Here is a 12,637-nt window from a genome sequence, read left to right as displayed (position 1 = left end):
TGTAAACAAAAGAGATATAAGATGCTAATTTGACAACTTTAGGATCGTTCGTAAGCAGATATCTTGCATTCGGACAAAGCCAGACTAGCTGTTTTGAGTCATCATGCTAAGCTAATTAACTCCCAGACATGAGACTCATATGGATCTTATCATTTAACTCGATCAATCAATTGTGTGTTTCTTTCCTTAGAATACTTTTGCTAATCCAGTGAGCAAGAACCTTCCTTGATCTTTGATAGCATCTAAATGAAAAACCTGGTCAGTCACTCAAGTCTTTTTTGTGCTTCTAAATTTCAGCAGTATGATATGATCAAGTTAGACTCATGTGAGCTGAAGGTGCCCCTCACAGCCGGCTTCACATGACATCTGTTTGCAGCACAAAGACCCAACAAGAACTTCGAGACTGATGTCCGTAGTTGGCCCACATTATCTCTGAACAGCCCATTTATCACAGCTTATCCTCAGTCATGACGATCATGTTACTATTGATCCGCCCTTGTCCACGTAGAAGAATCATTTGGTGGCATTGTAAAAAACCTCAAATTTTACGGATGAATTAAACAGAAAGAACAAGCTGGGCGTAAAACGATCAATTAATTTGTCTGTACGTGGCAGGCAGCGTTCTCAGAGCTTTCATTTCAGAGTATTTTGTTTCTTTGGAAAGCGAAATGTCGTAAGAATCTGGTTAAATCCTATTAGAGACGAAGCCATGAATGAAGAAATAAGTCTGAATCTCATCAAAAAGACAGATTGTAATTTTTGTAAGTTAAACGAGATAAAACACAGCCCTTTGGACAGACCCAGATTTTTCTCACGTGTTTTGGTGGTGATTTTAAAATTAATGTATCCATTACTTAAAAGAACTAAACTTTAAATTATGTCTTTTCTTTTGATACTTGAAATAATGTTAACACAAGTAAACATCATTTATGTGCATCGAGTAAAAGGCTGTTTCTTAATCTTAAAATTAATCCCGAGTGTTTCAGCCATTACTGTAATGATCGCTATAGTAAACGCCACGATCGGAGACGGAGCTTCCTCACACACACACACCACAAAACAAAATGAGACAAAGGGCACAAGGCGAATACATTCAGCTTCATCATGTCGTCGGTGCAAAAAGACCCGAGTTTGTCCTCAAAATGGGAAAACGTGCAGTAATATTGCATGTGGTTAAAACCACTTCATTAATGGCCATTCAGTTTCCACATGAAGAAAGTATATAACCGCCTCCCAAAAACACAATTACCCCCAAAATTACATTATTTTGTCTTAATTATACCTCGTTAGCTAAAAGACTTGCACTTATATAACACCTTTTGAGCTTAGCGGTTTACAAAGCACTAGCCATGCAAGGTGCTCGACTGTAATCAGGAGCCACTCAGGGTTTAGAGCCTTGCCACAGGACACTTTGCCACGTTGACAGGCAGAACTGAAATTGAACCGGCAACATTACAATTAGTAGGCAGCGTGCTCTACCATCAGCAGAGTCACAGCCTACCAGGCATCAACTCCATTTTTTGGGCTCCAACAATCTATAAAATAATGTCAGCGAGTTGTAAACCATACCTGTCTGTATTCATGGTGGGACTCTATAATCTATATTCCTTACATATTTTGTATACCACACATGTATGTGTATGATAGTCAAAGTGGCGATGTGACCTCCATGCTTTCTGCTCCCTCCATCTCTCTGGCCCACATCCCCCACTGCGCTTCCATCTCCCCCTGACTCTTCCCACCCTGGTCAGGTTTCTGTGTCTCCGCAGAGGAGTGGAGCCGTTTAATACATAATGCACACTCAGGCTTAAATGACGCATTTGTGCGTCTGTACTACAGGATGTATCCATCACTGTTTCCTTACTCGCCGTCTTCCCTCATGCTTGCCTCATCTGCACAGAGGTGATGAGGGTGGCGCTCCATCACAACATGCACCCCATCACAGCTTCCACCTTTATGTGCTCTCGTCTTTGCCTCTCAGCACCCAGGTCAACATGCTTCCTACCCTTCACTTTCCCTCCGAGAAGGAGGTCATGAGGAGGACTGTAGCTCGGAGGGAGGTGATTAATTGATATTACTCCACCCATCCTCCTGATGAAAACCACTCTACTGGTGAAGCTCATCTGGGATTCATGAGTTTAGGGCTTCCAACGATGCTTTATGGTCGTCATGGGACGATCGTTTGAGTTGGGATTCAACTGAAAGGTGATGAATAAGTGAAAACATATGATGTAATAATTTCTGTCTTTGAACTGCATGTGCCATCGATGACAGCTCTCAAGTGGCTGTGGTTAAGGGGAGATTTTTTTTTGGGCTTGAGCTGAAACACCAACCTGTTCTCATTCACAGGGTGTAAAATACTGTTGTTTTATCGAAGTCGTCTGGTTCTCTTGGAGACCCACATGGTGACTTCATCCAAGTACCAAAAACCACGTGGTTATTGTTACGAAAAGATCATGGTTTGGCTTGAAATAGGTACTTTTATGAAAGCTCCCTCATGGACTTTATGCAAGTTAAACATATTACGTTACTTAGCAGAAATCCACGTTGACTTTTGCTTTGTCAAAGACTTAAAAAACAGTTTCCTTGGTTTAAGTCCTGGGTTTGTCTCATCCAACCACCCTCGACCTCCTCCCTACAGGGACTTTACAACTCTTTCTTTTTCATCACATGACCTTCTTCGACCTCGCTCGTCACGGTGCATAAAGGCTATTTTCCACTAGAGCCGTGGCTCCGACACGGCCACCATAGCTGATCGCTGGCATTCTAGTAAATGCTTAATTTTCTGACCGGACACACGACGGTGCCTGTAAGCAGCATCCCAAAAGCGACTATTTCGGGACGGACTTCATGTCAAGCTGCGCAGAGCAAATCAGCCCGACAGGAAGTCAAACAGGGGAACAACATAGTCAGTTTTCAAAATAAAACACCCTGGCCAACCCCCAGTTGTATAGCACATCATTACAACAATTTCTACCCCCCACTGGTCTTTCAAGGTAGGGCAAGAACAGTACACACATCAAACCAGTCAACTGGTGCATTTTGAGCACACATGTATAACTGTACATGCCGTATAACACCTGAGGTAAAAAGTGTTTCTAGACTACAAATGTGTCCTTGTGTACTCGGGAAATTATGAATTGTCCCTATTTTAGCTTTTCCACTTTTAAAACGAGAGGTATCTCATCACATGTAGCAGGTGTAGCCTGTTGTGATTTCTGTCAGACCGAATAGATAAACAACATTCAAGCTGTGCTGATGCTTATTAAAGAGGTGGAACAAGCTGGTAGAGAAAAGTGTCTTGAGCCAGATGAGGACCATGTACCTGTCAACAGAGCTGCAGGAGCACAACGCAGTGGGGATGACATATGCAGATTTCAAGTACAGTACGTACAAAGATTCAAAGCAACAACAAAATTACCCTGCGAGTCGGAAATCCGACTGCAGCTGACAAACTTGTCCCAAACATCTTAGCATTAGGGCAGCTGGTGTCTGCCTTTATCCTGCATTCAAAGCTGCCCATATGTTTGGACATCATAAACTGAACTCTGCACTAAAGCGGTGCAGACATCCACTTTCCAGTGGCTGTTTGCCAAAGAAAAATTACTTTGAAAGCTCAGACCAAAGAGAAAACTCTCTGAAACAGAAAGAGGTAAAATGGATATTCATTACTCATCTGTTGCCCTCAGTAATGGAGTAGAGGAAAGGTTACAAATTGTGGTTTCTGTCACAAGACAATGGATAGTGGCCAGTGAAAGGCTCCATGCAGTAGAGTGAAATGTAAAGTATAAATCACCCATCATAATAAACGTCATAACACCGCTCAAGAAAAAGTCTTTTTTCTCCTGTCACATTGCATACTGCATAACTCTTCAAACACTCCAGGAAGTAGCTCTTTTTTGAGACTGAAAGAAAGAATACCCCTGCTAGTATTACAGGTTGAGACAATGCCAAACAAAGGACTGACATTGGAGCGCGCATAAAGGCACATCAGCTGGTGCAAAATTCAGAAAACGATCTCAGATTTGAAGAGTTTCCAACGTAATATGATACACATGCATCCACATCCTCAAAATATATGTTAGTTGCAGTAATTCATTGTAAATACTACAGACATGTAGAATTACAGTACAAAATGTTCAATAAAAGTGCCATAACTGAACTTAGGAACTTTAAATGATTTTAGGATTTAAACCAGCTTTTCTTACACTCAACTGATGCATGCACCAAGACTTGCACCAACACAGCTACAGTATGCACAGTATAAATACTACCTCCTCATACAGCTTTATGACTCTGAATTACTCGTACTAAAATCAGAAAGTAATTTTGCAACAGTGATGTTTAAAAACTAGAGGACCTGGATGAAGATGCAGATGATTCTTACATAAAATGAGAGGGGGAAAAAAAAAAAAAAAAAAAAAAAAAAACTATTAATGCCACAACAACAGCAGAGCATAACATGGAAATAACAGCATTTGATGAGGGAAGATATCAGGACTCATCTCTGGTAGCAGTATGGGAGCCTTTGCTACACTGGCAGCTCAGTGCAATGCGTTTACTCCACAGTATAATCTCTCCAGCTCTGCAGCTGAGGGCATTTTCAGACCCATCAACAGTACGAAGCTGGAAATGAGCTGCTACACAGAGGCAACCTTGGACTACATGTGAACTCGGCTGCTCACTTTCAGCCAGATGCCTGCCGTCAGGGTGGCCGGCAGACTGTTGCGGTCATTACCGCCAGAGCTGCATGCACCTCCGCTACCTTCAACTGAAAGGCATGGCATGAATTATTCATATTTTTCCGTGTACATACTGCCATGTCTTTTCTCCGCGGGAAAAACAACGGCTTTGCATTTTTTTTATTTTTTTTTTTAGAAAACTATCAACAAAGCTTCAATGACATGAATTAAAAGCTGTCTGTTAAACTGGAGACTCGTGGATTCAGTGGCGCGCATTTTGCCAGCCATCCGGGTGTGAATGGGAAAATATCGATTAAACCATGCAATTCATGCGTAAAGTAGCAAAACTCGACCCGAAATCTGGACTATTGTAAACACAATTAGCCGATCCGACACGGCACTCGGCGCCCTGTACGCGGGAGCAGCAGGTGTTTGCAGCTTCGTCGAGTTTTGCCCGGGGCTCCTTAAAATATGCGCGTGCTGCAGGGATATGACAGAGATGACGGCAGATGCATTCAACAGATGAGCGGCGACACGCATTCACACAGGTATGAGCAGGGTTTGCTTGCTTGTTTTGTTTGTTTGTTTTTGTTTGTTACCGTTGATTGAAAGTCAACAGTTTGTTGGAGGCTGGATCCACACTGTTCATGTCCCCATGCGATGTCAGTCCAGCGGACGAGGCGACGAGAACAACAACAAACCGGCGTCCTTTTCTTTTTTTTCTTTCTTTCTTTCTTTCTTTCCCTCCCTCCGTCTGCTGCTCCTCTCGCTAAGAGTGCAGGAACATCACTGCGGCGCAAACTCCCGACAAAAACCCGGCTGCTGGTCCGACTCGCTCTTCTCTCAGCGAGAAACTGTTCACTGCATGATAGAAGCGGAACAGCTCTGCCACAGGAGCTGTGTGTTTACTGGGTGATCTCTCTCTCTCTCACTTCCTCCGTGTGTGTGTGTGTGTGTGTCTCTCTCTCTCTCTCTCTCTCTCACACACACACACACACACACACACACACACACACACACACACACACACACACACACACACACACACACACACACACACACACACACACACATCAATGGTGCATTTCAAGTCATCACATCTTTTTGGAGCTGGAGGCTCTGCAGAGCAAAAGGCACCATTCATAGATTCAGCTGATCCCTTTTTTTAAAAAAATTTTTTTTTTTTTTTTTTTTAAAGCTGCTGCTGCTTCTGTTACATCACCGTCAATTACACGAAGCTCCTCAGTGTATCCTGCAGCGCAAAGTGAGGATGTGTCAGGATGCAGGTTTACTTCACATCTTCCGGTGTGAGCATTTACAAGAAAACGTGAAGGAAATTCTAACATGAATTTTCCTTTTCTTGCTCTGAAATGTGACTTGTGGTCAGTTAGGAGCAGAAGAACAGGCAGGGAATGCAGTCTGATCAGCTTTGTACTCCGTTATGTCAAATTACTTATCTGGATTTGATTTAGCCAAGTAAAAACAAAAATTGTTAAAAACAAAAAAAAATCAGTTTTCCAATGGTGACCTGGCCAAGATGGCATCAAAGTGCCTGGTATCAGAATAAAAGACAGAAAAAACACATTCCAAGAGAAACAGAACAAACAACTCTTTTCTACATCACAGAAAAGGCTAAATTCATTCAAAAAGTGTGACAAAATCGATTAGATGTGAAAGCGTAAAGCATTTTGTGGTTAAAAACTGCAGTTAACCTTTGTTTAAAACTGTTTGGATAAACAGGAGAGGTTTGAAACGAGCCTGCAGGTCATACCAAGACCAACGATAAGCTGCCACTCCATCAGAAGTCGCTGTTCATTAATAGGCTATCATTTTACTAATGTTATATCATTGATTATCCATTGATGAGAGCAACTTTTGGGTTGCCAGGTTGTGAAAAATCCCGTTGGCAGGTCTTTGTTCTTTCCATTTGGTAAAAGGCCAAACGGAATGATAAATGCCTGATCGCTTTATAATAAGTTGTCAAGTCTTAAATTATAAATCATTTTTAAAGTGTTTTTTTAATACGTCAAGTCTGCAGCTGTATATGTTGCAATGTTGTCTATGAATTAATGTTGGTCAGTGAAGGACGTTTCCAAAACCTGTGAAGATATTCCTATTAATCTGATTTTATGTAAATGAGCCGATAGCTATAAACCCGACACATAAGACGTGAAGTGGTCATACATTTGTCTTGGAGGAAACGCAGATCTTTGGGCTTCTCTCACGTCACCAATCAATCACTCATCTGTGCTCCCCTGGGTCTACCCATAATCCCACTGAACTGCAGGTCCAGGCAATGATGAGGTCATTCATTCACTCATTCATGCAGCTCGCCGCTCTCCTCATCCTTTCTCACGTCTTTTGTCTTTCTTTTTTACCTCTTCAAAAGTACTTTTTTTTCTGCTCTGTAACAACTAACCGATGCCTTATTTGACACCGGGAGGTTGGCTGGATGAACAACACCCAGAGCGATGCAAACAGAAATCTGAGACGGTATTTATGTCATGCCACAACAAACCTTTGTGTTTTGTTGACACTTGCTTGATTTAATCTATGGTCTGGTTCCCCCCAGGCCCGACAGCTGTGTGTGTGAAAACAATAAGAGAAGATAATAAGAAAAGAAATATAACCCTCACTCTTTCTTTTTGAATGTTGTTTTGATTCTTCTTGCCTTAATAAAACCCAACAGTGAGTGTAATAAAGTGTTGAAGTGCTACCTCTTGTCTTTAACACAGACTGAGACTGTAAGGTCATAAACTATAAAACTCTGTTGTTACAAATCCATATATTGCCATATACTGCTATTAGATTATAGCAGATATATTGATGTAGTATGTATAGTCTAAGGGATCCATAACGTGTATTCTTTATGTTTTAAGCTTAAAAAAAGGGAATATTTTAATTTTATACATTAACAAGTATAGAGTTGTTTTAATTTAAACACAAAGGAATGTGCACTGTTAGTGATGTTACTACTGTTTGTCAGTTGGACGCCCCCTGTTAAAGCTTCATTTAATTTTGAGCAAAAAAAAAAAAAAATGTTTTACAAAGATCAAGGACTTTGGTCCTCAACATTTTCATAGACAATATGTTAGGAATACATCTCTTTATGGACAGGAGGAACAATTACAGGGACCAAAAAAAAATTGCTGCCATTCGTGACCATATTTGGACGAGCCGGGGAGGAGTAAGCGGTAGATCCGACTCTGACTGAGAGCCCGAGTACACTATGCTTGCCCACCCTGAAGCGGAAGCCTGACTGCACCTCAGGCCTGTCAATCAAACTAAACACGCCCCCAAACATACCTCCCTTTGAGGCCTAATATCTAATAATATGTAGAAGCTGACACTTTTTGAATGGATGTCTATAAGAGCCAGCCCCTAGTGGGCCTCAGTGGTATTACACCTCTGCTTTGACTTTTGAGAGTTAAAAATTACGTTCATTTTTCTACGATTTTAACTCAAAACATGATCTTTTCTTGAACCTAACTAAACTTCAATGGAATCACATCGCTAACCACATGTCCATTATCGCTACCATGACGCCTGTTGCTGGTACTTTCCAGCAACAAATGACCTGTACTGTAAAGTGTGAGAAAGTGTTGGGCCTGTAGAGAGTGTCTTTTTGGGAGTCGAAACTGATGTATTGTTTGTTGTTTGACGTATAAAGATAAGTTGGGAAAAAGAGGGGAGGTGAGAAGAAAATACTTGACACATGTCAGTAGGTGGAATAAAAGGATGGAGCTCACAAGTAAAGTAGTACTGAACACTGAGGGGGAGGACACACAAAAGATAGCAGAAGAATGTGATAAATAAAAAATAAAAAAAACATGTCAAAACTGACTTTAATTCTTGATTCTGTGCTCTCTCTCTCTCTCTCTCTGTTTGTCTGTCTGTCTGTCTTTGACACACCCCCCCCCCCCCCACACACACACACACACACACTCACAGCAGGTGAAATGTGAGCTTAGGCAAATCTGATACCTTCACAATAGCCCAGCCACAGCCTGTGTCTCCAGCTCAGTCTACGTACACACACACACACACACACACAACATGAAAGAGTGCAGGAATGCTCAGCTCAGGCTACACGGCACTCAGCTGCTCATCAATTTTTAATCAGTAGAAACCCCCCCTCTGTGGCACGGCCACACCACAGGAAAACACCTAAAGCTACCAACACACATGGCCTTTTCTTCCTTTCTCTTCCTCTGAATGCGTCTACTTTTAAAAATAGCTCATGTGTAATCTGCTACAACCCGAAGCCTCAAGGAAAAACATGAAGCCTTTTGAAAGGAGACCAGAGAAACAAAACAAAAAGGCTTCGTTTTTTTTCTCATGTCGGGATTGAGTTACAAGCAACCAACCTGTGATACCTGAACACCCCCGCCTCTAATTAGAGCCCGGAGGCCGATAACTCACGCACGCGCACACACACACACACACAAAGATACATTCATGCACGTTACATAAACACAACTTCATCACACGCCCACCCACTGTCACACTTTGTAATGCACTCGCCTTCATGGCCTTTGCATAAGGGTTTTTAACTGCCGTTTATGAAGTCAATCTTTAACAGGGGAAGTGAGAACGGGGAGGACTTCCTCCTCAAAGATCCGTATGTTAATGTTGCAGAGGGGATTTCATCCTGAACAAAACTGCTACACAGAGAAAAACGAGTGTAGGGCGATACTCACAAGGAAAAGGCAAAAATCCACAAAACTACACAAAATGAATGACAAAATGTCACTGTTGATGCAACTAATTATCATTTTCATTATTAATATTTTGGCGATTATTTTCTCACTGGATTTGAATTACTTGATCCATTGAATGTTAGAAAATAGTAAAAAAGTTACTAAAAAAAGGTCAGCGACTCTTTTTGTAGTGCACAAACAGAGCACAACACTCTGATGTGCAGGAAACCTTCACAAGTATTCCAAGTTAACTCACTTGATTAAAACCATCACCCGAGTTGCACCGTTTTGTGACCACTGGTATATTTGCGATTAAACCTTAGCATAGAGCGCACATCAAATTTTGTGTAAAATCTTTGAGTAAAAACACTAAGTTGCCACAATTGGAGCGAGAATTGACCATATTTGGACGAGCTGAGGAGGAACGTAGGGGAGGATCTGACCCGATACGATTGAGAACTGAGAAGTCTACACCACACCCACCTATAGTGGAAACCTGACTGCATCACAGGCCTGTCAACTGAACAGACACGCCCCCAAACATGCCGCTTTTTGAGGCCTAATTTCTAATTGATGAGTGGATCCTTTTCAAAAGGACCATTAAAAACTAATAAGAAGGAGTGACTTTAGCGAATGACACCATAATAACTTGTGGAAATTTTTTTATTGACTTTGTATTTTATGAAAAGTTGAATGGGTGTCTATGGAGCCGGAGCCTTTTTGGAACCAACCCCTTGTGGCCCTCTATGGTATTGCAGTTTAAGGCACTTGCGCATCACCACCATTTTTCAGATCGGGAAGCTACGTCCACTTTGATATACAGTCTATGTTTGAGGCAGTGGGGAGCAACGATTGTGTCGTTGAGGTCGACAAACTTGTGCGTTGTCATGTTGGGGGAATTAAAGCACCAACGCACCACATTTGAGGTCATTTGCACTTAATAAAACCAACAAATAGTAACCATTGATTAACTGATATATTTGGGGATACATTTTCTATCAAAAAAATAAATCCGACCACTAATGTGCTTTTAAAGGATCAGTAAAGCTTTGCCCTTTGTACCTATTGAGGGCTTCAGCATTGGGTAAGAACTGAAACCCTCTGTTCAGCTCCCGCATGTGTGTGGGACCTGGCAGAGCTGGACTCTCCCAGGCTCTCTGTTCCCCAGACGAATGCATCTTCAAAAGATCAGGATATAAATGTAGGTGTAAGCATTATAGCGTGTGGGTTTTACAGTCCAATGCCAGGAAACTTGTGGTGCGCAGGTACACTAAATGTGTATGCACGGGCACTCGCAGGGTGAGCCTCAGCAGCTGAAGCACAAGAAGCTCTGCGATGCGGATCAGGAGCTCTCGACTCAATAGTGTGATAATCCCTGTGAGCTTCGCCGCCTTCTCTGGACAGCTGCCACTCCGGCCCTTTAGTCTCACAGGGGGAGCCACGGCACCTTTCCCACGCGCAGGATAAACAAGGCCCGTCTGAAAGTGTACAAAACAATTCGCCATACAGTCCCTGACACGATCACACTGGATCCAGTCATCTCCATAAATACAAATGTTTGAAAATGAGTGGAAACATTACACACAAGGCTATGCAAAGTGGACAACGTGCTGCTTCAACACTATCGGTCACATGTGTCCTGGTGCAACATGCAAATCAATGATGTCACTTTTTTTTTTGATGAGATGTGGATAATGTTTAACCTGTCGGAGGAAGTAGTCGTGATAGATGGCGTCAGTTGATTATGAAAAGCTTTAGCTCTAGATTGTAGATTTTGATGCACTATATTTATATTGAAATGACTGACTTTTCAGATTAAGACAAGCAACAGTATATTAAGAGTACATAATATCAGAAACACAGGTTTCAAAGCTCTTTGGCGCCCTCAGTTACAATACTGAGCGAGTTCTTCTTCAAACTTCTCAGAAGTTTCAATTCAGAAAGAAGGGATTCCTGTAACAGAAGTTTTTTTTTTTTTCCTTTATTAACTTATAACTTTCTATTTGTGTGCAAAGTAGTACAAATGAGCTTTACCTTTTCTACACAAGTACTTTTTCTTTCAATACCATACTTCATGCCTTAACTTGTTTTGGTAAGTAGAGTGAATATCTTCGGGGTTTTGGACAAAAACAAGAAATCTGATTACATGTTTGACATTATAATGAGAATTTTGCAATTTTTTTTAAAAAAACATTTTAAACACAAAATAATTGATCAATAATCAAATATAAGGGTGTAGTACCTGTAAAGAAATAGTGTATTTTTTTTTATTTCTGTGTTGATACTTTTACTTTAGAATGAGAGTTGTTTAGTGGAGAGAAGCAACTGGTTCAGACTATTTGAAAGACACCTTTCCCAGTCAGCAGTACTCCTCTTACATGTTGTCTAATGGCAGTCATTTACATACATTAGCACACAAAGGGGACACACACACACACACACACACACACACACACACACACACACACACACACACACACACACACACACACACACACACACACACACACACACACACACACACAGAGATGATTTGGATTCAGAGCTTGGCCTGTTTGTTTCAAGTGCTTTCCTAAATACCAGCAGGTCACTCACTGTGTGGCCTCTGTAAAATGTCACTATGTCAGATCGCAGCGATTGATGATGGCGCCCCCATTAAATGCCATCAGGTGAATTAACCTTTTGTCTGTAACGATCAGACCGGCCCTGGACACCATTATGCCCTCAGCCCTTTAGAAACGCACGTGTGCTTTTGTGTAGTTTGGTTTTAGCCAAACATTGTATTTTAATCTGGGTAACTGAATATGAGTAACGATAAAAGGCTCCAATAGAAACCGTGAGCCTGTCTGACTCTGAAATAAAAGCCTCAGCGGACTGCACCTGCTCTGCACACATAAATATATAATACACATACTCCTCCTAGTGGAAAGGTGTGACCAATGTTTCAGGCATGTCCCTTCCACACCGTTTCACATGGTACCCAACAAACCACCATGAATTAGCTTTATCTTCTTATATTCTGCACCATAATTAAAGCTCAGACTGAGAAAGGTTTGTGTGAATACTTTTTCTTAACTCCTCTTTTCTTCCCTACCTTGATCATAACTCCTTACCGTCACGTCATTGTTTTTACAGGAACAGTCTGCCCTCTTGTGGTTATTGCTTTCATCACAGTTTAATGGGAATACAATTTTAAAAGATGTGTATATTAGACTTGAGCACTTTATTAGGAACATATAGATTCCACAAGATGTT

The 12,637-nt window shown here is 41.5% G+C and overlaps 1 protein-coding gene across 4 annotated transcripts in view; it reads right to left on the bottom strand.

Annotated features, from left to right (window-relative positions):
• garnl3 (GTPase activating Rap/RanGAP domain like 3) overlaps positions 1 to 12,637 on the bottom strand; it is a 71,460-nt gene that overhangs the window by 48,863 nt on the left and 9,960 nt on the right. The window contains exon 1 of one of the 4 annotated variants that reach the window (XM_069715632.1): positions 5,282 to 5,749. The exons of the other annotated variants lie outside the window; for them this stretch is intronic. Coding sequence (XP_069571733.1) covers positions 5,282 to 5,331 — 50 coding nt within the window. The 5' untranslated portion in view covers positions 5,332 to 5,749. Of the gene's footprint in view, positions 1 to 5,281; positions 5,750 to 12,637 lie in introns of those variants that run through there. 4 annotated transcript variants of the gene reach the window in all.

This window comes from Brachyistius frenatus, unplaced genomic scaffold (genome assembly GCF_029030835.1).
Source record: "Brachyistius frenatus isolate BFR_SWC_R1_liver_20210118 unplaced genomic scaffold, ASM2903083v1 Contig_146, whole genome shotgun sequence".
NCBI lineage: Eukaryota > Metazoa > Chordata > Actinopteri > Embiotocidae > Brachyistius > Brachyistius frenatus.
Note: the sequence above shows the minus strand (reverse complement) of the source record. Positions and strands in the feature narration are given on the sequence as shown.